General features: G+C 43.2%; 2 protein-coding genes across 3 annotated transcripts; one reads left to right on the forward strand and one right to left on the reverse strand.

Moving 5' to 3' along the window:
• The first annotated feature begins 5,163 nt into the window (after positions 1–5,163).
• On the forward strand, positions 5,164–12,057 carry MRPS22 (mitochondrial ribosomal protein S22). Its single transcript, XM_074546801.1, has 8 exons — positions 5,164–5,315; positions 5,519–5,679; positions 6,254–6,418; positions 7,846–7,989; positions 8,366–8,449; positions 10,357–10,502; positions 11,530–11,638; positions 11,882–12,057. Exons 1-8 carry the CDS (start codon positions 5,216–5,218, stop codon positions 11,972–11,974), a joined length of 1,002 nt encoding a protein of 333 aa, XP_074402902.1. The 5' UTR covers positions 5,164–5,215; the 3' UTR covers positions 11,975–12,057.
• A 526-nt stretch (positions 12,058–12,583) lies between these two features.
• Positions 12,584–26,596, reverse strand: COPB2 (COPI coat complex subunit beta 2). 2 transcript variants are annotated; one of them, XM_014268877.3, is made up of 22 exons: positions 26,436–26,596; positions 24,892–25,029; positions 24,575–24,661; positions 23,596–23,722; positions 22,918–23,066; positions 21,771–21,917; positions 20,669–20,768; positions 20,411–20,553; positions 19,700–19,899; positions 19,300–19,410; positions 18,958–19,046; positions 18,775–18,881; positions 18,348–18,491; positions 17,547–17,677; positions 17,081–17,288; positions 16,762–16,872; positions 15,773–15,987; positions 15,404–15,496; positions 15,144–15,324; positions 14,965–15,033; positions 13,266–13,355; positions 12,584–12,942 (listed from the first exon to the last, which is right to left on the reverse strand). In XM_014268877.3, exons 1-22 carry the CDS (start codon positions 26,436–26,438, stop codon positions 12,847–12,849), a joined length of 2,739 nt encoding a protein of 912 aa, XP_014124352.1. In that variant the 5' UTR covers positions 26,439–26,596; the 3' UTR covers positions 12,584–12,846. The 2 variants fall into 2 exon arrangements, with proteins under 2 accessions (XP_014124352.1, XP_014124351.1); XM_014268876.3 differs by having other exon boundaries at positions 13,266–13,358.
• Between the last annotated feature and the right edge of the window lie 629 nt (positions 26,597–27,225).

Raw genomic sequence — 27,225 nt, forward strand, 5'->3', positions numbered from 1 at the left:
TATTTCCACAAAAAATTCAACTGGGAAAAGACAAAAGAAGAATCAAGGTGACAAAACAAATCCTAATAAAGCCAGATGAATTCAAAGTAATATGAAGACAGGAAGGCTTAGGGGTAGTATAAAGAACAAGTAAGAGACTTAAAGAAAAATAATTGCATAAAAAGACAAGTGAAATTGTAAAAGAATCCCAGACAGATGAGTCTCAGAGGGAAAAAGAACTTGAGAAGGGAATGGCATGCAGATAAGAGTAGTTTCTTGGCATCACTAAGCAACAAGATGGTTGGTGTTAAACTGGAAAAAAATAAACAAACACAATTATAGAAATTGAAGTGGTTTTGGAGAAAAAATTAATGTATTTAACTGTTACAAGTCACAAGAAGAGAAATATATTCACCTTCTGAGGCAATTTAAGAGTTAAGTAGTTGCTTATTAATAAAATCAAGAACAAGCTGGAAGAAACAAAACTTGGCTTGAGTGGTATTAAACCAGTTTATAACTAGGAGGATGTGCTTCTTTGACAGGTAAATTCATTGATAAAATAATTAAATAAAATACCATAAAATGAGTCAATAGCCCAGATGAAACTTGGATCTAAAAAAGCAGGAAAACCAGACCTCCAGGCTTCTTTGTAAGGATCACAAAACACAACAGTGTAACTAGCAGACACATGGGATTTAGATTTTTATGAAACCTTTGACAACAGACCAGACAATACACATCTATGTTTAATTTGGACAGTTTTGGTTTCAGAAGATTCTCTCAGGTGTCAGGTTTCAGTGAAAAACAGATAAAAGTACAATTATGAGAACAAGGTATTGACTATTTGTGCTGGCAACAGGAGAGAAGGAAAATATTACAATTAACCTTTGAATTGGAAGGTGCCGTCTTCTCCTAATTTTCCTGTGCCCAAAGAACAAAACAAACCAACAAATCTGCCAGGATCATTGCTCTTCCTCTCCTGTGAAAACAAAGGGATCAGACACATCCCACCTGCCCTCACATAACGGTTTGTGCTGCACACCAGATTTAGTTCACTGTGGCCTGGCAAGTGCTAGGATTCAGAAGGAAAATAGTGATGGAATGTAGAGGGAGGTTAAAAACTATTAAGATTGGAAAAAAAACCCCAGTGAAACCATACCTTGCTTTGAATAATACTGAATATGTACTATTATTTTTTCCTTGATAACTATTTTTAAAAGATAAGTATTACAAGAGGAGAAAGGAATAATAAAATTAATTTGAAAAATAGGAACTCCTAATTCAGAGCCCGCTGAAGTTAGGAAAGGACTTTAATGGGCTTTGGCTCAAGCCCTTATAGTGTAGCAAAGAAAACAATATAAACTGGAGTGGGATTTATATCCCTACTATAAATAATGTATGTAATCTCAACTACTGGAGACGGTTTTTGTGTGTATCTAATTCATCATTATTAAAGTGAGATTATGGCAGCTTTATGTGAGACAGAGGCAAATGTGGGTCATTAATGGAAACAGTTTATTTACATTACCCGCTGCAGCTCCTCAGGCACTTCCCTTGCTCTAAGCCCTCGCTCCTGCCCCGCAGTGGCCCACAGGAACACAGCACAGAGCGCTGCCTGAAACAAGGCTGAAAACTGGAAATAAAGAGCACGGATAATCCCTCCTTCCTTGCCATTTCCCCCCTCGAATTGGAAACACAGATGTCAAATAGTCACGGCACAAATAAAACCTCGAGGGGCACTTGGTGTTCAACCTGGGCTGACCAGGACCACTCGCTAAAAGTGACAGCACCAAAGGAGCAGCTTTGGGAGCCTTTTGCATCACATTTGCTCAGGCATCTCCCTGGGCATGTCTGCAGCAGCAGAACACAGCTGGCACACAGCTCCAGCTCCTGAGGTTCAGTGGGCAACTCTGAAAACAAGCAATCCTACAGAAAATCCCAGCTCCAACAATTGTAGCAAAAAATACCCACTCCCTCAGTGTACATGGTGAAACAAAACCAGCCATGTGTAGTGTTTAATTCCTTCAAAAACTAATTTGATGATATAATAAGGTTTGTGTCATCTCTCTTATGATAGCACTCTATGCCTTCTCTGGAAAAAATAATTTCTCTTCAGACTAATCCATGCAGGTTTAGTAAAAAGAGCTTCCAGCTTGGTCCATTGTGTCCTTCAGAAAAATATTCCACAGGATTGCCATTTTTTTTTTTTTTTTTTTTATCAGGATGAAGAGAACCAACTATTAACTCTAAAAAGTTAATACATGCACAGCCTGAATGGGTTCACTCTGTGTTCTTCACATAACAATTGAATGCACAGTTACCAAACCTGATATTTTGTATTTTTCTCTGTATTTTTTCCAAGAAAGAATTCTTCCTTCCAAACAACTTTTCACTACTAATTTGACACATTTATGGCTCAGAAAGACTAGTAAACTGCAGCCCCTTATTTTATCAGTTAAATAGGCAGAGCAGCAACACAAGCTCCTAAGCTCCTCATTTGTCTCTTCTCTCCCTGAGATGTCACTCTCAGCAGCCATCTGATCCTTCTGCTATCCTGAAGTTGCCAGCAAAAAGGAAATTAATGCCAACTGTGCAGGTGATCTTGTATAGACACTTTCCCTGCAACGGAAACCCATAGGAACACTCATGGGTTTCACTGGGGACATCCACCCATCATCAGATGATTGTAACTTTCCAACAGCCAACTGTCCTGGGAGGCATTGCAAATAATAACAAAAGCTCAGAAAAATTCTTTATTTCATTATTGATTTTTACACCACTCATTCTTCAAGCTGGTGTCACATTTTTAACTACATCAAAATAAAATATCCTACTTAAAGCTGTTACTTCAGTACAAATTCAATCCACAATAAAATATAACCAATCTACCCATTATGAATGATCCTACTTTATAAATATGTTAACCTTCTATACTTCCATCTACAGTATAGTTAGTTAATATTTCCTTTCATCCCACCAGCCAAAAAGGTTAATCCTCACAGCAGCTGTTACTACTCCAGTACAGACTGAATGTGAATTTAACCTCTCCTGGATATTGCCCAATAAATTCTGTTGTTTTTCTAAGCACTTCTGTGAATTAAAATGGACGTTGGCTTGCCATCCAAACTCATGAACAGGTCTGAAGTGGCTTTTAGGCACGTCGCCAAATAACTTCCCAATTCCCTTATAGGGTATAGCTCTCACTCCAGAGATCTTCCGTGCAAGAATTGAGAAACAACACCTTCTCCATTTCATCAAAATAATTTTTCATTTTCTTAGCATTATTTAAGTACATTCTGCACAAAATTACATTAAAATAATATTAAGGGTTTCATTTGCCCTCTGCAATACCCAGTAATTTCAATTTAGATGTAACAAGGCAAATATGAGAAAAACATATCCTCCTGCAACCTTCCTGACAAGGCCAGGATATTGAAAAGCCTGATTAATAAATTCAACCCAGAGCACATGTTTGGATATAAAGCTGAAAAAACCATGAATACTCCCCAGTACAAAAAAGATCAATTATAAGAAACAATACACTTTTAAAACTTTATTTTAACTAAAACCAATATATGTTAAAAAGTCTTCATTTTCTCCCAGACTTCAATCATCATTTTCAAAAGTAGTATAACAGATCTGGCAAAGCAATGAACAGCCCTCTAAAGTTTAAAACAATTGGAGATCTACAGAGCATGAGCATCATAAGCATCTTTCTCTGTTGCCCGTCCTGGAGATGAACTCTTTCCTGTCTCAATGGGAAGGCAGGAGCCAGCTTGCACTGATGGACGGCTTTGATTTTCTGGAACTTGAGGCATTCCCAGTTCTTGGACAGAGGCTTGCCTGCTGATAAGAGAATCATACAATAATCAGGACTGGAAGAGACCTTTAAGATCAAATTTTGTTTCACACCTCCCTGAGCACAGTTTGTAAGACTGAAATTCACAATAAAAGATATACAGACCATCTAGAATAACTAGTCTTCAAGTCATAATAAACTTGCAACCCCCTAAACTGACCCAGTTATAAGAAGTCAGTATCCTCTCTTCACAGACATTAGAGCCGATATGTCATAATTACTGAGTATAAAGCAAATTTTGGTTTTATGGTTAAGTGCAGTTATGTATTTTCCTTCCTTTACAAAAGCGTTAAAGCTCCCTGAACATGAGGGCAGCAGTTCCTCACTACCCGCGGCAGTGAAGCCGTCGCCGGGCTGACGAGGCCGGTGCCCCGCACAGTCCAGGCGCCTCGGGACACCACGCAGGGCCGGAGTGCCACAGCCAGAGCCAGGTGGGATTTCATGGGCGAATTTCTAGCTTGTTCCTCCCTCTGTGGCAGCCTGTCCGACCGCAGGGCCGGGAGCTGCCTGCCCCTCACAGCGGGCAGCGCACCCACTGCCGCCCCCAGCCCTCCGGACCCGCGGGCCAACAGCGCTTTAATCCCGCATAGTGGCCTCAATTCCACCGTTTTTCCTACTACGGAGGCTCCAAGCTAAGGAAGGAAACCCGCAGCCCTGCTCTGTGTCCTGGGCGGCTGAGGGAGCCGGGCACCCCGCAGCCCTGTTCTGTGCCCGGGGTGGATGAGGGAACCGGGCACCCCGTACTGAGGAAGGGACCCCGCAGCTCTGCTCCATGCCCAGGACGGCTGAGGGAGCCGGGCGCCCCGCGCTCCTGCCGGGCTTGTGCCATAGCCGCAGAATGAGCTCCCCGCCCTCACCCGGCCCTCAGGTGCCCGGCACAAACGCGCTGGGAGAACAACGTTCTTGCCCTTTGCCTCGGGGACAGTGCCGGGGGACTGCGTGTTTCCCTCACGCCGGGAGGAGACTCAGGAGACCTCATAACAATCTACAGCTTCCTCATGAGGGGAAACGGAGGGACAGGCACTGATTTCTGCTCCTTGGCGACCAATGACAGGACCCGAGAGAACGGCCTGAAGCTGTGTCAGGGGAGGTTTAGGTTGGATGTCACGAAAAGGTTTTGCACCCAGAGTGGCTGGGCGGCCGTGGTCACAGCACCAAGCCTGTCTGAGTTCAAGAAGCATTTGGACAACGCTTTCAGGCACAGGGTGCGACTCCTGGCACACGATGTGACTCTTGGCACAGGGTGTGGCTGCTGTGCAGCGCCAGGAGGAGTCGGGCTCACTGATCCCAGGGTCGGGCTCACTGGTCCCGCTCGGGCTGCGGCTCCGTGACTCCATTTCCCGGCGCGCCGCGGGGCGGGAAGGGGCGGGATTGAAGATGGCGGCGCTGGCAGCGCGGGGCCCGGCGGCGCTCCCTGCGCGGCTGCGGCCGCTCTGGGCGCTCCCCGCGCGGCGGGCGCTGGCGGCGGCTGCGGGAGGTACGTGAGGGGACCGGGGCATCCCTCAGAGCGCTCCCGGCTGCCCCGGCCTCGGGGTCCGGCTGCCCCGCGTGTTGGTGTGCGGCTGCTGGGGAGGGATGCGAGTCGGGGCGCATGTGGGGCCGTGAGGACAGGGGTGTCCCCTCGGTGACCGTGGCGCGTCCCCTCAGCCCCCGGCTAACAGCGTGTGCCCTCTCCCGCAGAGGGAAAGGCCGCCCAGCCCAAGCCCGCCTTCACGGACGAAGCGGTTCAGACGCTGCTGTACAAAATGACGGGACTCGACCTGCACAAGGTGTTCCGGCCTGAGAAGAAGGGCCTCAAGCCGCCCCACTACAAGCTGATGACCGAAGCTCAGCTGGAAGAGGTAGGCTGCTCTGCTTCCTTCGGAAGTAAGTGTTGATTTTAGCAAAATACCTGTAATAGCCCATATTTCTTCCTTCCTTACTGATGCGTTTGAAAACATTCTGGTTTCTTCCTAATTCTGTCAAATACCTTAATCTGATATTTAAGTTATAGCCCTGGGAATCCTTTGACTACTTTTTCCCTCTCTCTCTTCTGGTCTGACTTCATTTAGAATGACAAAGGACTTAAGCCAGTTCTGCTGTAGCCACAATTAAAGTTATATACAAACTGTTGCAGTTTGTGTTTTGGGGGAAATTTACCATGGAAAAACACCTGAAATAAACTTGGTGTTTGCAATAGTTTGTCCCTTGTAGTTTTGTAACTTCCTCCAGCATTTTGTCCAGGTTTTATTAGTGGTGGATTGTTTACATGACATTCACCTACCTAGAGGTGGAATTGGTGTCTCCTTTTTTCTCAGCTGCAGAAGAAAAAAACCAAGCTTGTCTAAATGAAAATATTTGTCCCCAAATTGTATATTATCTTTCCAATGGGATGATATTTTTAGTTGTAAAATTACTTTTTCCCCCCCCTACAAGGCCACAAGAAAAGCCATTGAGGAAGCTAAAAGAAAACTAATCATGCCCCCTGTTTTAAATGAACGAGAGCCAATTGATGATGTCTTAGCAGAAGACAAAATCCTTGAAGGAACTGAAACTGCAAAATATGTGTTTACAGATTTAAGCTACTCCATTCCACATCGTGTAAGTAACGTGATCAACGTTATTAATTTGTTCTCAAAATAAGCTTTAATGCAAATGTAGATGGATCAGTTTGCAAAAGGGCTGAGGAGTCAGTCTGGTACAAGACAGTAGAGAAAAATGTATTTCTAAGTACCTGCTTCTAACTGATAATCATTAATTACATTCTGCTACTCAAAAGCAGGCATGGGAAGGTTGTGTGGCAGGTGGTTGATTATTTTATAAGAAGGAGCTTGTGATATAAGCAGGTGCTAGGAGTGCTGAGTTCTTCCATGCTCCTAGAAGGTTTTTGTAGGATTGGATTCCTTTGTAAGATGGAATTACTCCACACTTGCAAAGATCTGGAAGAAAGCTGTAGAAATGATGAATGAGTTCCCAGGAAAGCTGTAAAGAAAGTCTAATGGAACTGGGGAGTATAAAGATAGTTTCCTTTGTGTAATGAAACATCTCAATTGTCTTTAAGTATCAGTAAGAAGAGGCCAGAAAAATTCTCAACCACCTTCTGATTCCAAGAACCCTTGATGGTTCAAACGTGCATATAGTGATGATCCTGTGAAATGAACTGCTCAGTCTTCCATCTGTTACTCTGTCTGAGAGCTTCCTCCAGGAAACTGCTGTTTATTCTCCTGCTGGTGTCTGCTAGGGAAGGCAGGAGCCTCCCTTGGAATGGAGAATGTAAACCCTCTCCCTCTGAATTATTATAATTTGAAATTGGGGGCTCTCAGGCAAAGATATGGGAATAGGAATAACAGTTCTTTACTAGTGTGTGTAACAAGGCAAACAAAAACCAGGAACCACAAAACAGAAGCAGGGAGAGTGAGGTTTGGGATTCCTCTCCCCGCTGCCTCAAGCACCCAGCCACCAGTGCTTCTTACCAACTCAATGGGAAAAAGTTCCACAAGTAACAAGGAAAGAAAAACCCAGCTCCCAACAACCGTACTGAAAACTTTCCTATCCAAAAAACTTTCCAACTTGCCACCCTAAAGCAGTTATGCTTGTGAACAGATCTGAGTATATTTAATTTGTTGTACTTTTTGCCTTGCACTTGCTCTTACTTGATTCTAGCCTACCTCTTGAAAAAAGGTACAAAAGTGGACAACACTTGCATTCCTAATTTTGTAAGTGTTATTAAAAAAGAAAATTAGGCTAACTCCCTGTCTGGGTGTGAATCATGTTATCTCCAAACTTCCCAGAGCCATGGCTTTCAGTGTTGGCACATGCACAGTTGTCAGACAGTAAAACCGAGGTGCAAAAGCAGCACTTATCCCGCAGGTAGTGAGGCAGAAATGATCAGTCTGGCATATGGCCACAGTCAGCTAGAAACTGGTGTTACAAGGGTGACTTTAGGAGCAGAAGGACTTTGACAAATGAGGGGTTTTTTATGATGAGAGAAGGCTTTGGACAATGTTTGGTTTTTGCCTCATTTGCAGGAACGTTTCATTGTAGTCAGAGAACCAAACGGGGTGTTACGCAAAGCTACCTGGGAGGAACGAGACAGGATGATCCAGATATTCTTCCCAAAGGAGGGGCGCAGGGTGATTCCCCCAACATTATTTAAGGACGAGAAGCTTGGGGTAAGCTCTTCTTGCCTTTGAAACTGAGCACTTTTATTTCATTGCAGTCTGACAGTGAAACTCTGCTCTGTGGGCAGGGTAACTCGGAATAAGCCATTCTGCATGAGTGTGTTTAGTGCTTGAATTCTGTTTGGAGCAATTGCCTTTCATTGTAACTTGGTTAAAATACTTGAAACAAAGTTGCAGGTTAGGGCCCGGTAAATCCTGGGTAGGTATAAATACTGTGTCATACTAGAAACAATTGTCCACGTTGTCTTTTGATGAAGGGGTTACTCATTGTGTTGTCCAGAACAGAGTTGTGGCTGCTGTTTTGATTTTGCAGAGTTGGGATGCTGGGAGTACATGACCTACCCCTGAATCCAAACTCTTGTTTCAGACTGTATTTCAGCAAGACCGTCATGAAGATGTCCTGAACATGTGCATTGCTCAGTTTGAGCCAGATTCACCTGACTATATCAGAGTGAGTTCACTTTCCATTTTTCTAGCAAGCAAAAAAATCCTGTTTGTAAAATTGTAGGGTTTGTTTTGTAAACATAAACATTTATCTGGGAGCAGAGTTGTTGGTCATATGTGCTCTAACTTCTCTCACATCCTTGTGATGAGTTTTGGGGTTTATTTTTATGCAGAACAGTACAACAGGATTTTGCACAAGTAATTTTTACCAGCCTAGAAGGATACTGCACATACAAAAATAGTCTTTATTCAGGTATTTTTGGTATCACAGCAGAATTGATGGTAACACTTGTCAGGGGCTCTGAGCAGAGTTTTGCTGCTGAAGTCACACTGACTGCTGGCTTGGGAGCTCACAAAATGCATTTTGAGAAACAGCACTGTGCACAAAGTATTATTTTTGACAAAGACCAGCTACTAAAATGTAGTTCTAGCAGAAAAAAATTAGTAGCTATAGCTGCTGGTAAATATAAGTCTACACTTGCTTTTAAAATGTTTACTTCTCTTTAAACTGTAATGTCACAGGCATCATTTATGAAAAATCCTCTCTTTAGGATTTTTCCTCTTGAGAAGCTGAGAGGCCTCAGGAACAAAATGTAAACAATGGTTATCTGCTGCTGTGGAATGCAACAGGTGGATCTTTAATTAGCCTATGTTAGTTGTTTCTAATTAATGGCCAATCACAGTCAGCTGGCTTGGTCAGAGAGTCTGAGCCACAAGCCTTTGTTATCATTCCTTCTTAGCTGGCCTTCTGATGAAATCCTTTCTTCTATTCTTTTAGTATAGTTTTAATGTAATATATATCATAAAATAATAAATCAAGCCTTCTGAAACATGGAGTCAGATCCTCATCTCTTCCCTCATCCTCAGACCCCTGTGAACACAGTCACACTTGTAAATTGTATTAGGCTTAATAATAGGCTTAATTAAATTCGATTTTTCAAGTAACTTTTTTCCTAAGAAAAGTTTCATAGCTCTTTGCTCTAGGATTTTTCTCCTGAAATAATAGATGCAGCTTGACAGCTGTGCAGTGAAGGTGCAGAGCTTATGTCCCTATGTCCCCAGAAGTCCAAGAGAGACAGGATTTAGCTTCCTTTTACCATAAGGATGTCTATGCCTGAGTACCAAGGACTGGGCTAGCCTGGCGTTACCCTGAATTTTAACAGGTGTATGGTTCAGCATGGGGGCTTTACCCCTGCACCTTAGGGTCTCGGGTTGCTGTTGATAATTGCTGCCCTGAGATGTGCAGGATGTCTCTGCTTCGGCCTGCACAACTGAAGAACAAGTCTGGACTCTTCCCTTTTAGGTCTTGAGGTTGTTTATTAATTCTTATCTATAAAATTTTCTTTCTGCCCAGCCGAGATCTGCTCAGCAGGGCAGCCACAGGCACTCTGTGTTGTCCTTTTATACTGCAAACTACATATAACACATTTACACTTAATTCCCAATACCTATCACCTGTGTTAGACAGTGCACTTCTACTCTAAACCAACCCCAAAGTGCCAACATCACTGCAGAAAGTGGAGAACAAGAAGAAAGAAGAAGGACTAGACATGCCCTGATTCCTCCATCTTGTCTTCATAACCCCCATACCAAAAATCCTAAAATCTACATTTTCACCCTGTGACCGTTTTGTTATTACACCATTCAAAGCTGAAAGTGTGACTTTCAGGTCCTCATACAAAGCTGGTAACTTGCTCCAAGGGTCAAAATCAAATCCCCAGGTGTTCTGGGCAGCATGCCAGGGTCTCTGAGCCCCCAACGAGGTTCTCGGCAGCTCTGGACATCCAGAGGGATGTGCTGAGTTCTGACATTAGGGAAATGAAAAAGATGAAAAACTCAGGTCCAGGGGGAAAGCTGTCAGCAGGCTGCAGTTCTGCCATGAACAAGCGTGTGTGTGTGTGTGTGTGTGTGCAGGTTCACCACCGCACCTACGAGGACATCGAGAAACACGGCAAGTACGACCTGCTGCGCTCCACCAGGCACTTCGGGGGCATGGTGTGGTACCTGCTCAGCAGGAAGAAGGCAGATGGATTACTCATAGACATGATCAACAGAGACCTGTGAGTACAGCCTGCCACTTGGTAATGCTGCCTTGCCTTAGAAAAGTACTGCTGTTTGACAATAAAACCAGTATTTGTGTCAGATGTAGGAAAGTTCTCATTTGCCCGATGTTTTAGGCCAGCTGTGTAGGTACTGTGAGCTGTACAGGAGCACCTGTAACAGTCCATGAAGTTGTAGGGTGTATATATAGGTTTCTGCAGAAATTAGCCTTCTGTGGTTTTTGGGTTTTATTTTTTTTCCCATGTAATTGTCAGAACACTTCCAGCTCTGAGCACTTCTGATCTCAAAGACTGCTATTTCCATACTGAGTTCAGTTTTGCCTTATAAAGTTGATACACTCTGGGTTTTAGAGCAATTCCTAAGTAGCTTAGGAACATGTAGATAAGGTTTCATTTTAAATGGGTGAATTTCTATAAAACATGGTGCTAAATTTATTCAAAGTTCCCTGAAGTGAACAATATTCAATAGTTCAAAATGCCACTAGAGCTGGGAGAAATTAGAAATGTGTACCATCAGAACTCCAGGCTGCAGTGATAGTGGCATTTTTTTTCTGCTGTTTCAGTGGTCAGATCTTGCTTTTTAACCTTTTGAGCATACAGAGAAATCAGGAAGGTTCCTGGTTTAGAATTGAATTGGTAAAAGGAAAATTCATGTATCTGGCTCATTTAAACAAGCAGAGTTTGAATGTCTTTTCCTGCCACACACTTCAGTAGTTTTAAACTCAGCTGAGAGCTCTGTGTCACAGGATTTCTAATGCTACTTCTGTAAAACATACTGGTCATTGCAACCAGAAACTTCCACTAAACACTCATTATTGGTAATTAATTGTATTTTCAGAGGGATGTCAGCTGTATTACTGCTGAGCAGGCCAGGAGGGATAGATGTAGGTACTTGCTTGTGTATTCCAAGGACTGGATACTTGGTGGAACAGCAGTTTGACAGGCTGTGCTGTGCAAAGCACATCACAAAATACACTCTGTAAGTACTCTGAGAGAGGAATTGCTAAATGAGCCTTTATTTGTTTAGGCTGGATGATGCTACAAGTTTAATTACACTGTATCATATGCTTCATCCTGAATGTCAGTCAGCAAAGGAAGCTAAAGAACAGAAACTTCAAGGAGTTGATCTGATCAAGGTAAGCTTTTCTGCTTCTACATAACCTGCACAAGAGAGCTTTTAACCAGCAGAACCCAGTGAGCAGTTACATTTCTCCTTACCTTAGGAAGCAGATACTTAACCAGAACTGTTGTACATGCCAGGCTGGGGTTTTTGTTAAACTCTGTACCTGCAGCTGCACCAGGATTGCAGTTGTGGCTGATCTGTCACTGGCATGGTTAACTCTGCTGTTACATTAACCTCTCTCCTGCCATGGCTGCAGGTATTTGTGAAAACTGAATCTCAGAGAGAAGGTTACATCCAGCTGGCCCTGCAGGCTTATGAAGAAGCAATGGCTACTTCTTCAGCTTCATGAAGTAAACCTCAGCTCATCAAAAGTTTTAAGTCTGTTTATAAACATTTTCTGTACAGGATTCCACAATAAATATTTGAAAATGACTGCTGTAGAATGTATTTTTCTTTACTGAAATACATGTGCATCACTAAGCAGTTTATTTTGAGAAGTTTATAAGTGAACTTAGAGCAGCCCTCATGACTTGTTTTCACTGACACTGTACCCTGAGTTCAATTTTTTTATTGTTGCATCTTGAATTTAAGGAATTGCCCACAGTTCATTTTAGTTATTGAGGTAAGTGCAGGGTCTGGACAGCTTCATTTAGGAAAGGGTGTTACAAACACCCCTTCTAACCCTAAAGCTGTATCACTGCTCTGTTGGAGCTTTTAGCTACAAGTGGAGTCTGAAAGAGTAACTGAGCTGATAGTGATGGTTACCAGTGCTAGATGGCAGTACAGTGAAAACAACCACAGACCTCAGTGGAGGTGCTGAGAAAAGTCAGCTTAAAATACCATTTTTCAGCTACTGTGCTGTTTCACAAATTTGGAATATACACTATGGAAGCTGGGTTATTCTTAAGAATTTGAGTATTCTTAGTAAATATTACTAGTAAATGGAGAAGTGAGGGAGCAGAATTTTTAAAAGGATTTATTGAACAGCTTGATAAATGAAAACTTTTTTAGTATGTTCTGGAGCAGGCTTACATCTCAAATTTCAACATACTGGAAGCTGATTCTCTTTGTACAGTTGCTAGCTGTATACTTCCTTCTACATGTACATGGTCCACTTGTGATACAAAAATCAAAATAACTTGGAGCACATAGTCCACAGAACTTCATTCCTCTGGGTTTTGACCAAATTATTTCCTGATTCAGTCATCTAAAAAAGGATGTTCACTCATCTAAGATCTCTTCATCCAGATTGATATCTGTGGTGTCAATATCCTCCAGATCCAAGTTATCTAAGTCATCTTCCAAGTCCAGCAGTGTCTAGGGAGAGAAAAGACTGGATGAGGAGGATTCCACTATGGTTACATGTGCTGCAGCTTGTGGGATGGATCTGCACTCTGCAAAGGCCAGCGGCCAGCCAAGGCCTCATGAGGAACACAATGCTCAAGGAGGCTGCAGAGCACCTGGGTTTGACCTCCCTCTGTCACCCTGCCTGCTGCACTGCTCTGTTACTGTGTGCAGGGCCCTGAGCACTGCTCTGGGACTGCCACACTCGTGGGCAGCTCCTTGAATCACACTCCTTGAAGTCTTAGTGTAAAATGAATTGAGTGCTTATACTTCACCTCATCAAACCGTTTGGGTACCTTTTGGTCTCTTGCTGGAAGGTTATCAGAATTCTGCACAACAGTCTTCATCACTTCTTGTTTAGGAGAGGGAACTGGTTCTTCAGCCTTCTTCTAATGGCAAAGAAATTCCTTTAGTTTTTTTTTTTCAATTTAAATTCTTTCAACAAAAGCAAGTAAACAACAGCAGATCCCTAATGCCCCTTGCCCAGTGGCTCTCTTTCAGCTTCCCTCAGTTACTCTTGAGCCAGATCTTCACTGTTAGAAACGATTCTATTCCTCACTCCACTGAAGACTATTTATATCAATGGAGGTGATAAAATGAGAACCTTCAGAAATTATCAGTTCATTTTAAACACTGAAGTGCTGCTAGTGATTTTCAACATGCTCAGCAGGAGAGACTAAGTTAGTTGAGACTGACAGGAAATTTTAGGAATTGCTGGGCTTAGTGTTCCAAATCCTATAATGGCTTAATACTTTTTTCTTGCTTCACTGCTGCATAAATTTTATATTAAGATAATTCATCAGTCAGTACTATTATTGAAGCAATGGTACTATTCACTTAGCTGTACTTAATTATAGAATTAATTTATCTCTTACCAAATGTCCCATATTCAGCCTCAGCTGTAAGAGACAGCTGGGATTTAGGGCTTCTATAAGAACATGAGCTGAATGCAAAGATACACTGAGATCTTGTTTTCAGCTTCTATGCAAGCTAGTTCTCAGTTATTTCCATTTGTTTCCATAGGTTGCCCAGACCGTTTGTTTATCATCTTTAACAAACGAGCAGACAAGTTTGATTTTGCTTTAATAGCATTTCCTTTGATGCACAAGAGGCAAAGAGTCACTACAGAGGCTTGAGAGTAACCAAACCTCAACCTCTCTGCTCTGTCAGGGATGTCCCCTATGCTCTGTAATGCACCTCCTATGAGGAAAAACAATGGAGAGCTGTAGCTTTTCTGTTTCTCCTTCAGTTTCCAGTGCAGTTTTGATTTTAGATGTTTGTAGCCTCAAAGTGTTGTGCCAGTATCACTGCCTTTAAGAAACCCTCACATTACGATTTTCACATACAAATGTAAAGTGTATTTGAGCAAAATTAGAAGTTGTCATTTTCTTCCAAGGCTCTGAAAAGCTTTGTTTCAATCTCTATGCTTACCACTTATACTTGTCCTATTTTCTGCATAAGAATTGGACAACTGAGGTGGTAAAAAAATTAGTTTGTTACTTCAGACATTGACTAGAATCTATGTTCAAGTACCCAAATAGGATTCCTGGCCAGTTAGTTATGGAGCAGTGTTATTCCAACCCATGGAGCACACCAACAAAGAACACAGAACATTTGTCATTGCTGTAATAGGCAAGAATTTCCATTTCCAGCCACTGAGCTTTAGAAAACCAGCTGCAGTCGAGGCAGTGTTTGTAAATGCAACTGGAATTACTTTTCTGTAGGATGAATTCACTGGAAAGACTCTAGAACTACTCACACTACACAGGGTGACCCAAGGTAAGGAAGCACACAAATCATTTCACAGTCAAGAAGCTGTTAGTAAGTGCACATGTAGATGAAAAAGAATCTGAGGCAAAAGAACATGAAGCCAACTGCAGCACTTACAGTCAAGGTAATAAAAGCAACAATTTGTCAATTACTGGTGAAATATTCTCCAGGGTAGAAGTTACTGTGAGATTGCAAAGTTCTCCCTTAGACTCATCACTGACTGACCTGAGATGGCATTATTCCAGAGGGCTCAAATCCTTTTGCTTCTTCAAGTAAGTTTCTTTCTTCATTTGGCTAAAAGGAAAAAGAACCCCAGACACATTTAAGTGTTGCACTGAGTTGCTTAGAGCTGATTTTACACAGCACCAAATGTTACTCTTGTAGGGACAGTAAAACCTACTTACAGTGACAAGGGGGTATTCCCTGGCTGGCCTCAACTCAGCAAGACTTTGCTTAACATACTCTTCAGCAACAAAAGCTTCCTTTAGTCCAGGGAAAAGATTTTCGTATTCTGTGGGATCAGCAAGGGACTCAGCAGCCTTCTGATTGACTTTAGAGAGGTTCTCCCTCCAGAGTTTAACCACCCTGGGGATGCAAACCAGATTTGTTAGAGACAGCTCATTCACACAACACAGCTCACGCTCTGCACATGCTCAGAAATTACCTGGAAACTTGGCTTGGCAAATACGTCCGTGCGAGGAAAGCAGCTTCAGGGAGACGCCCGGTTTTGATCAGCAGTTCCAAACATGAATCAAGCCTAAGAAGATGTCAAAATATCATTTTAACCAGTAAACCTAATAAAGACAAATTTTTGTATTAGAACAGCTGTTTATTCCATTCCATTAATTTAAGGTGCTTTCATTTCAGACTTTAGATCTAGCAGTCATTATAGAATGAGCTTTTCTGAAAAGGACCTATGCTCATCTTTCTCCATGAAGTTTTCAGTTAGCTGAAGTTAACCACTTGAAGAACCTGAGGGTCACTGCACTTGAGACAGCAGAACAGAACAATCAGAAGCTCATTTGCTACTTACTTTCCCTGCAGGAAGTAGCTCATAAATGCCACATTATTCTTGCCATCCTTCTCAGCACCTTCTGCCAACTTGTTCACCATGCTGGCGTTCCCTGAAGCTGTGGCCAGGAGCAGCAGCCCTCCATAGTCCTGGGCATGGTGGAGACACTCCTGGGCTAAGCCAAACTGGCATTTACTGATGGCAAGCTCTGCAAGCTGCTTCCACTTCTGTTCTGACTGATTGTGCCAAAAGGGGAGAGGGAAGGAAAGAAAAAAACCACTCACATTTCTGAACAGCATTTAAAGGTTTTCAGAGCACTCAGTATGAAAATAGGAGTTGACTTGTGAAGGTGCTGTATCCCATGACTACATCTGTCTTCCCATTGAGGTACTGCAATTACTGCAGCTTCCCAGCAAGGCACAGTGAGTGCCAAGAGATCCCTACCTAGCTGTAACACTACATAAAATAAACAGCTTCTCAGTAAACATGGAGGGGGGAAGCAGGCATAACTCTGGAAATTTAACTATAACAATATCTTAAAGCTCCCAAGTTAACCCTCAGAACGCTGAAAGGCATCCGTGTCTGTAACTAAGTTAACATTCCTTCTAAATAACTGGATTATTTTACAGCAGGAACAAGGAGATCGACTCTCTGCATTATAATGATGGGACAAATCAGTTGTTTTAGTGCAGCAGTCTAAGTTTGCCAAGGCTGGAACAAAGGTCTGAAGGCTTCAGCCCTGTCATTCCTCCTCTCACTGTTAAATACTGGAGATTAAGGCTTGGTTCTGGGCTCAAGTTTTGTATTCTCCAGGAGTTCCTATGGCTTTCTGAGCAGACACCATTCTTTGTCCCTATCCCACAGCTTAGATTCCTTTGAATTACAGGCAGCAGAACTTCACCAAAGGAGTTGTATGTATCCCCACATACCACTGCATTTTCTTACAGGGCCTCTCAGATTCCCACTAATACTCAGAATCCAGGATGAATCACCCAAATTTATATCATTACCTCTGCTTCCACTGCAAGCTGATAGGCTATTTTTAATTCTCCAAGTTGAAGAGCAAGTTCAAAACGATGCTCTGGATCTGTAGATACTGCAAGAGCTTGTTGTTTGAAGCCCTAAAATAAAAATGTGACAGTAAAGCTGGGACCTGTCAGGTCAATCATAATCCTAAATACTTTAACAAAAGCACTCTGAACAGAAGGTTACAGTGTTCTCAAACAAATAGGATAATTAACAAGAGTTAATGCTCACAGATAATATCACTGGGTTTAACTGATTTCAACTGATTTATTTAGTTGGATAACTAAGAAGTAGTTTTCTTGCCTGTTTTTCAAGAAAATGTGCCACCCTGGTTCTCTGTTCTTTTGGGATTGTGGGAAGAACTTTGTCAGCCATGCCGAAATCCCTCCTCATGACAGCAGTTTGATATTCGAGCACTGAGACCAGCAGAGAGTAACTAACAATGTTCAGCTCTTTATCACCCAAATACAGCCTGTTGTCCTTGGGGATATAGCCCAGGAGATACATTGTTCTAGAACAAAACAAACAAAACAAAATGCCACCTTCAACAGATCCACACAAACAGTCTGTACAAAACCATCCCAGTAGCTCTTATGGTAGCAAGAATACTCCCATCAAACACTCTGCTTTTCCTGGATGTACACTTTCACACAGTTCATCCCTCAGAACTGCACTGCTGCCTCACAACACCCCACTTGTTCCCACCCCTGCACCTTGAACCCCCTTCACTGAGAGAACCTTGAACACTTGAACTGAAGCAGCAACTCACCTGTCCAGGTGGGCAATGGTGACAATCTCTCCTCCAACGTAGTAGTTGAGTCTGTTCACAGAACTGGTGTAAATAAAGCAGTCACCAACCCACAGACCTGTTTTCACAATCTCCTGGATCTCACCAAGAACCTGCAAAGCAAATTCTGGGTAATTAGATATATAAAAAGGGACTTTTAGGTAGCAGAAAGACTACTACCTAGTAGACTTGCAGACTACTGCAATTTAAAATAGAATTCCATATTCTATACTTTAATCGTTGGGCAAGTTGCAAATATAAGTTTAGATCTAGATTAGAAGTACATAAATTATAATTTCATTCTACATGCATGCTACCCTAATTCTTAACTAAGCCAATTATAAACCTAGAAAACAAGCACCAAACTAAGCATTAAGCAAGACAATCAAAGGTAACTTTCCTTCTGAAATTCTGATTTACTGCATGAGGTTTTTTCACTTCTCAAACTTGGGTAACATGTCAAAACTTGAAAGTTGTAGAAAAAAAAATTAATCAATGACCCAACAGTGTGTTTTAAAAAATATCTCTGTAACTCTCTGACAGTAGTGAACAAATGAAGAGAAATGTTGGCATCAAGGTCTGTTATGCTGAGATTGAGACAGAGATACACTCCTCGTGAATCCCAAAAAATTATTAAGTGTTCCTCAGGCAGGTGCACAATGTGTGAAACTAAAAATAGTCTGGAAACCAACATTAAAATTGGACTATGTTAAGGACTAAGTTTGCTGCACTCTCTTGCTTCTACCATCTCTAATCTCATTCCACTTTTTAAATAGAAGGTACCTCAAAGGCATCTTCAATTCCATCTTCAGTGACACCTTCATGTGTTTCTTGGGCTGCTGCCACTTTTTCTGACAGGTACTTGAGGATGAAGAATGACTCTTCTGTAGCAATGCACACGAGCTCACCCGAGTCAGACCAGAAAATCTGTGAGAGCAGAATCAACAGTGGCAGTGTTACACACCCCAGGCTAAGAAGGATGATGTGGGAATTAAGGGTTAAACACCCCAACTCTAGAAGCTGTAGGACTGAGAAGTCAACACATACACAGGAATTTTTCAGCCCTTTCTGCTACATGACTGAGATAAACTTAAATTATTACTTTATTATTGACAGCTTTGCTTCATGCAAGAAAACCAATTTAGTAAAAAAGAAATATAAATCAGTAAATCAGACAGGTAAATATCTTCAGTGCCATGCAGAAACTCACATGTTTGGGCTGGATTTCAATCCTGCGGATCAGCTCTGTGTTCTCCCAGTCATAGAATGCCAGGCCATTGACAGATCTGACTCCCAACAGAAAGCCACCATAGATACCTACAAGAAAATAAAGATGAAAGAAATCCACATTGTACAAAAAGCATACCAGCATATCTATTTTGAAAGTATTTACCTTCTGCTCCAAAATCAGGCTTGAACGACTTCTTCTCTTTGAAATTTTTAAATATCTTTACAACACTGTTGCTCTCCCTGATTGCATACCTAAATAGAGATTAAATTGTAAATAAACAAAACAATTATTTCATTTCCAAAGTAGCAAATTATTAAACTATAAGCTGCTACAAAACAACTGCATTTGACTTATTTTCTAAAGCCAGCAGAGTCCTAAAAACCCAAACTTTTCAAGCAGGACAACTACTGAAAGTTCATTTTACATGCATGTTTCATGGCCTGAAAACTAAACTAAAGTAGCTGCTGCAAACGTAACACAAAGGAAAAAACTTGCAAGACTTACTCTGAAGAGTCATGTGCCCACACAAACTCCTGTGCAGAACCAAAACTCTTGTTCCTCAGAGCCATGGCTGTGTAGATGATGTATTCACCATCACCACACACCACCACAAACCTGGGGCAGGAGAGAGAGGCACTGGTCAGATATCTGTGTCAAGGACAACAGGCAGCAGCAAGAAGGCAGATTATCTGTAAAGGTAAAGGCTCTCATGCCCAAGGTAATCACTGAAACACAGAGCATGAGCTTTATATATGCCTAAATGTCATGGAACTCCATTTCCTTCCTAAGCCATGCTCCTTCTGGTCTTCACTGAGCACCTCCTGGACTCTGGATCCCTTTTATTTGAGCCTGTTAACAAAAAAACCCCAACCAGCTCAAGAGGAGTGATAAAGGGATGTGTTACCGTCCATTAGGGTTGTGCTGGATTGTCTGAGGATAGATTTCACAGCTGCCCATGTCCTTCACAGCCAGGGGCAGCCTCTCTCCATCTTTGATTTCAGCATCTCCCATTGCTTTCAAGTTAGCCTGCTGGACTTCAGAATGTTTAGCCCAAATAATTTTTCCATTTGCATCCATGGACATGGCAGGTTCTTCACGACCAAGCTAGAAAGTAAGAAAAAGGTGAGGTATAGTAGGAGTTTTAGTAAAATATCTGTACTGTATATTGAATATCTGTATATAGGCCTATAAGCCCTGGTTGTTTTTGATAGGCTGCAGCTGTGATGGCCTTCATTGGGCTGCAGCTGTAGCTAGTGAAGATAACTGGGATAAAAGGGGCTGGGCTTGGCCAGTTGAGTTGAGCTGACAACAAGCAAGAGAAGAAGTCAGAGCTGTGAAGAACTGCCCCCAAGAAGTATCACTGAGAAGGTATGAGAATTTAGAAATATGATTGAGACAATATGGGACTTTAGAAACACAACAACAAGATTACAACAGTGAGGCTATGGAAAAAATACACTGTTGATTTTCTTTTCAGTTGTAAATATCAAGTGAAATAGCCAATCTCTATGAAAAAATGCCAGTATTTTATGTATTATTCCAGAATCAGAAACCAGTTGTTGTGCACGCAGGACAGGATGAATCACAATTTCTCACTCCAAAGCAATAAGTGTACCTTAACAATGATGCTGCCCTCATCATAGCCCAGAGCCACGTTGTTGGAGCCCCTGAGGCTGGCCACACACCACACCCTCTCCATGCCGTAGTTCAGGGTGCTCTCCAGGCGGTAAGTGCTGGAGTGCCAGATCCGCACCGTGCCTGGGGAGAAACACAGCCATGCATCCCTTCAGCACAGGGGTGCAGCCACAGCACCACAAGAGCTCTGCCCTCAGTGCTTTTCCTGTCCTTTCTACACCACAAAATGCAAAGTTACCATCTTCAGAGCCAGTGATGATGATGGGCAGCTCCGGATGGAAGCTGACACACGACACGTTCTGAGCGTGGCCTTCCAGTGTCTGGACACAAGTTTTATTCTGAAAGCAAGACAGAACAAAATGCCACATTTTAACCCTTATTTCTTAAAAAAAAATTCCCCCAAATCCAAAATAGATCTGAAAATTCTCTAAATTTCTTACATTTGCAAGATGTTCAAACAACAGCACTAAGCTATTAAAAACTGATTGTATTGAGCTGTACCTCCTGCCCAGAAGAAAGTATTTCCCTTGACAGAAGTGATTTCCTCTATTTTCAGAGGTGTTTATGGCTAGGAAATATGCTTTCTCAGCATAGCATAACACATTGAAGCATGACAGAAAGCTGAGTTCACTGTGAAAAAAAAATCATAACCAAATATTGCATTACAAGTGAAAAAAGATCTAGTTTAGGTCTTTGGTAAGAATGTTCATTCACACAGTTGTGAAAGTCAGGCTGCTCTGCTTGAGATAACAAAGACTGGAGCATGTACAGTGTCTCCAGCTGCACATGGTGGCAAAATCCCAAGCACTGTTGTGTAATATTCATGACTGCATTGAATGCTTAAATTAACAGTGCCAGCTTCAACTACTGGGCTTGGATTTACTCCAGGGCAATAAGTTTTAGTGACCAGAAAGTCCCACCTAACAACTTCTGTCTCACCCTTCTGGCCATTCAGACACTTGTAGACAGGGAGAACTCAGGAGCTTTAGGCTCCAGCAACAGAAGTGAATCCCTGGATTAAATCTCTCTTTTCTGAGGAGGATTCAAGCAGAGCACCTCATCATTCCTGCCCTGTTTGGGGGTACAAGCACTGCACTGTGCATGCGACACATGGGGCTGTGCCAATGTGCACAGGATGAAACAGGAGGGGGGGAAGCTATAAAAAATGAAACAGGAGGAAGGAAGAGCTATAAAGATTGAAGAAAAAAAAGAGGAATAGCTTAATCCACAAACATGAGGCCTAAAAGGCAGGGAATCAATTTGTCACAGGAAAATAAATCGAACAACAGAAACTGAATAAGAAATGTGGCACAAAGGCTTCTGAGGAGCTGAGCACACACCTGGTAGTCCCAGATCTTCACCAGGCGATCATCTGCCCCAGAAATGAGGTAAGGCTTGTCCCCACCACTGTAATAGTCAATGCAGTTCACTCCTTTCTCATGGCCTTCCAAGGTGAAGTTGGGAGAGGATGATCCAAGCTGCCACACCTGAGCAACAAAACACAAACACTTGTACCCAGCAACCTGCTGTGCCCAGCTCACCCTTGTGTCCAGAAGTACTTCACAAGTGCAGTGAGAAATAACACAGAATTCCAAAGACACTGTTGTTTTCTTAGGTGAAAAACCACAACTGCTCAGCAAACTCCAGTCCTTCCCCCAATAAACACAAATAACATGCTGAATTGCCCATGCTCTCTGCTCATACCTCTAAACATTGAAATTGGTTGCTTTAAACATTTTTAAGGACATGAAACCATATAAAGCACTGTTTTTATGAAGTACTATGTATTTATAAAATTAACTAGTAACTGATTGTTATTATACATGAGTTTCCTCCATGTCCTGAATTTTAATTTTTTTAGCTACGCTCAAGAATATCAAATGTCATGTTAAATGAGGATACAAAATGAAGCAAGTCAAGTGTAGATATACTAGTGTTTTCTCATGTTTATCACATCAAATCAACATTTCTATGCACCTGATCTCAACATCTGTGGCCATATGAAATCAGTGCTGGCTTTTTACAGCCACTATACTGATGATGTACAGGAAATGTGAGGAGGTGTCCCTGCTCAGTGGCTGAAAATCTGTAGTCACAGATATTTAGTAACAGCTGCACAGCAGATGAGACCATGAGAAGGCTGAAGGCATCACTGGAAACAATTCCATGCACAGACAGCCAAGGACATGCAAATAATGAGAGAGACACCTTACCACGGTTGTTTTTACTTTTTAGTGCACAGTTAAAGATAGAGCACTTAGAAAAGTTTAAAGAACTACTTTCCAATTGTTAGAGACAACAGGCAATCTGGTAAATTTACTGAATTACTTAGCAGGTGCTTGGAGCAATGTCCAGGTCTTTGTTCAGTCAAAATTCCATTATTGCACCTGCTTTTAAGAATACTGACCCATCATCCATACAGGATTATTGCTTTGTGTACACTAATAATCATTTAATGACTAAAAACCCCAAATACAGCTTCTGTACCTTAATTGTCCTATCCAAAGAGGCACTGGCAAACTGGTTGTTGTCTTTTGGGTTTATGACAATCTGCATGACGTAATGGGTGTGTCCTTCAAACACCTGAGAACAAGACCACTTCTTATCCCAGTCCCAGAGCTTGATCAGCATGTCATCTGGAAAAAATCACAAACAACCAAGCTTCAGTGGGTGACAACAACCTCCTTAAAGTGCATAATCCTCCAGAAGTTCATGGTACAGGCTGGAAAGGAGGCACTAATAATCTATTTGCATCTATAGGATTACCAGTCCTTCAGAAGGACCAAAGGGAGATGAAAGCTGTCTGTTGCTTTCAAGCCAGATTCCCAGCTAAAAAGTCACTCCAAACCACAATGAAATTTGTGAGTTTGCTGTTATTTGAGAGTTTGCCACACACAGACACACACACAAATGTCTCCTCTGGCAGATATTAAGAGAGAAAGCTCTTTTCTCTGACACAAGCCACTATAGTTTAAATTTTAAGTGCAAATGATATTCCATTAAAAAAACATGAACGCGTCTAACAAAAAACAACAAAATGACAACTGCAACGTTGGCTTCTTGCTCAAGGACTCCTGAGTCTCCCCAGAGGGTGCAAGCCCTCACCCCACAGAAAACAGGAGCCTGGGAAGAGCTGAACATGAAAAGATGCCAAAGGACTCTCACCACTGCTCGTGAGGATGAAGGGCTGCGTGGGGTGCACTGCAATGCACCGGATGTAGTCAGAATGAGCCTCAAACATGTGAACTCTTTCCAGGGTGTTGTAATTAAAAACTCTGATCTGCATGTCATCCTGGGAAAGGGAGGAAAAACCACGTGAAAAGAAGTCTCTTGTGTAGTACACCTTCTGTGCAATGCAGGGGAGCTAGGAGAAAACATTCCACCACTGAAGACAACAAAATGTTTAAGGAATTTTGCTTGCTAATGATATAAATTATACTTGGATTCAGAAGGCTGTAAATTACTGCTGTTTCAAGTCATTTATGAAATGGAAAAAGCAAATTTTCATTTTCAGAAGTAACTGAGTCATGGCAGCATATGGTAATTAAATGAAAACACATTTTTACTCTGGGTACAGGGCAGAAGACTAGGAAATGAAAGTTGAGGAAAAAAAACATTTAGGCATTACCTTAACTTAGCCAAAAAATATTCACTCCATAAAGAAAAATGTGCTACCAAGATCAGAATACAACTATTCCTCTCAAGGTACAATCACTGAATAAAAGCAGGCATTTTTTTTCTAGTGATGAGCAAAACTAAAAATTATTTTTAATATAACCAAGAAAAAAGTAGAAAGCAATTTCCAATTCATCTTACCTAGGACTGTCAATAGCTTCATCTTAGTTAAAGCAGCACTGAGTCAGAACTCTGTGCTGAGTATGTTCCAGCTGGCAGTAACAGCTGAACTCCATCTACCTGGCATTACCTGCAGAGTCAGTCACCTTAGAAGGTTGCTCTTTTTCGAAATGAAAATTTAAGCTTTTAAGCTTCCTTAAAGGAGAAAACTTCTGAGATACTGTAGTGAAGTATTCCCTTCTCCTCTACAAATTCAGATCATGTTATTACATGATGCAGAAAGTAATGGCATGAAAATTGATGAGAGAAAGTGCAGCTGAAGAGGAAATCACAAGAGGAAACAACTTACAGCTCCAGTAACAACCCAGTTCTTCCTCGCCACGAACTTGGCAGCTCTCACAGGCAGGTCACACACTTCAAAATTCTTCACCAGAGTCTGAAAATAAAACCAGTTAAGTTTATAACACTGGGAAAAAAATACCAACTTTGAACTGAGCTCTATTTTCTTAACAGTGTCCAATATGTCACCTCCTTGTCTACTGATACAGTGATTCTTGCACTCAGCCAGAGGAGCACAGTTATAACAGCAGTGACTGAAGAATCTGTACAAATCCCATTTCCAGCACCAGCTACACAGCTATGCACACTTCCCAGCAAGGCCCTCACCTGTGTCTCGTGGTTCCAGACACAGACACTGCCGTTGTAGAGGCTGGCCAGCATCCATGGCTCCGTGGGGTGCAGGTCCACGCTCTTGACGCGGTCAGAGCGCGCCGTCAGCTTCCGCTTGATGTCCAGGCGCAGAGGCTGGGGGAACAACAGGGACAGCAAACTGGCTCAGGAAAGGGACAGGGAAAGCTGCAGTTCACTCTGAGAATGCAAGGATCCAATCCTGCTGCCCGTGCACACAGAAGGTTACCACTCTTTTCTATCTGTCTGTGTGTCTGTTTTTGTAGGAAGGCATCACATCCCCACCAACGGCAGTGGCTCCGCTTAACTTAATTCTGTGGAACTCAGATTTTCTTGCAAAAGCACCTCCAGCAGAGTCAAAAAAAAAAAAAACCCAAACCAAAAAAAGATGCACTGCACATCCTCCTGGTGTCCCTGAACTATGATAGCAAAGCAAAGAGAATTTGCTCCTAATACAAATCTAGAAAATTAATCTTGCTACTTCACCTGACAAACCAGGAAGAAATGTCAGTTACCACAACATTTGCCCATTGTGAATTTACTTCCATTCAAAATTCCAAATGTTAGAAAATAAATCTTCCTGCTACTTCACCTATTTGCATCTACAGGATTACTAGCCCTAACTGACTTTTCTTCCTGACAAACCAGGAAGAAAAGTCAGTTACCACAATAAAGCGCAACATTTGCCCACTGTAAATTTACTTCCATTCACAATTCCAAAATTATGGCTTAGAATGGAACACTGTCTGGTAAAAACTGAGAGCAGGGGAAAGTTTAAGAAAGAAAGGCTCTGATCTTCCACTTTAATCACTGGCAATGTAAAGCTGTCAGCACAGAGCAGAGGTTGCTCCTGGTCCCTTGCTTCCCCTCATGAGGATGCTGGAGATTGCTGTGAGCTCTCCCCGAGTCTCCTGCAGGCTGAACACACCAAGTGTCCCAAAGCACTCACACGGTATTTAAATGGCATGAAGTCTAGCAAAGCGATTTTCTAATATATTCGAGGCATTGTGGATTCCTTTAGACACTCACTGGAGATCATTTAACGCTGCTTTTATCTTAGACAACTCAGCGGATAATGGCTGACCAAAGAACACTACACGCATTAATAAAACCTGCAGTTACCTATGTTAGACACTGCAAGGAAAAAAACCACCTGGCAATCAGGTAGTACCTGAACCACGGCTATGACACGGGATGTGGAGGTGAGTTTGGGTTCTCTCCTGCTAAAAACACCAGCAAGGCAAGCACAGCTACGGTCGGCTCCGCGCTTATCCCGGGAAGGGGGCCGGGAAGGGCCGCTCCGAGGGCTGAGTGCGACACGCACCCCGAGCCCCGGGACAGCCGCTCGCTGGGGCTGAGCACAGCACGGGCAGCACCGCGCTGCGACCCCAGCCCCGGTCTTGGCCCCTCATGCGCCCGCTCCGCCGATCCCGGGGCTGCGCTGCCTCGCTGGGGCCGACTCGGATGGTCACCCTCCCGCAGCGGGGGGCAAGGCGCTCCCCGGAACCCTGCGTGTCGCTCACCATGGCCGCGCTGTGCCGAGGTGCCGCCCGGTGCCCCCAGGTGCCGCCCGCTGTCCCCGGCCCCGCTCCGGCCCCGCTCCGCCCGGGCTCGCTCCGATCTCCGACGTGGAGCTTCCGGGCCGGCCGCTCTCGCGACAGCCCCGCAGAGCGCCCCTCAGTCTCGCGAGAGCGAGGCGCTCCCGTGGGATGCCGGGATGTGTAGTCGGCGGCGCGGGGCAGGGTGGGAGTTGTAGGCGGCTCGGGGCCAGGGAGGCGCCGGGCGGGGCGGGACCCGCCGGGACCGTGGAACCCAGTCCCGGGCGCTGGTACCGCATCCCGAGCGGCGCTCCGTGTGTCTGAGACCGCTTACCAAACCCCTGAACCCTGTCATGCTCGGTGCTGTGCTCACCGCCCCTGCGGAGCCTGTTCAGTGCCCAACCTCCGTGAGAGCAGCCTCAGTGTCTCCTGACCCGGCTCTCTCTCTGCCATTCCCTCAGGTCCTGTATTTCACCACAGAGCAGAAATCCCTACCGGCCCCTCGCTTCCCCTCACGAGGATGCTGGAGATTGCTGTGAGCTCTCCCCCAGTCTCCTGCAGGCTGAACACACCAAGTGTCTCAAACCGCTCTCACGGCATCTCCTGCTTGTGGCCTCCTTTGGACACTCCCGAGTCGCTGAATGTCATTTTCTGTACTGTGATGCCCTGTGGGAACTCAGCACATCACTCCGGATGTCCAGAGTTGCCGAGAACCCTCTTGGGGGGCTCGGAAGTCCTGGAATGTTGCCAGAAGTACCTGGTGGCTTGACTTAGA

Source organism: Zonotrichia albicollis, chromosome 9 (genome assembly GCF_047830755.1).
Source record: "Zonotrichia albicollis isolate bZonAlb1 chromosome 9, bZonAlb1.hap1, whole genome shotgun sequence".
NCBI classification, from domain to species: Eukaryota; Metazoa; Chordata; class Aves; order Passeriformes; family Passerellidae; genus Zonotrichia; species Zonotrichia albicollis.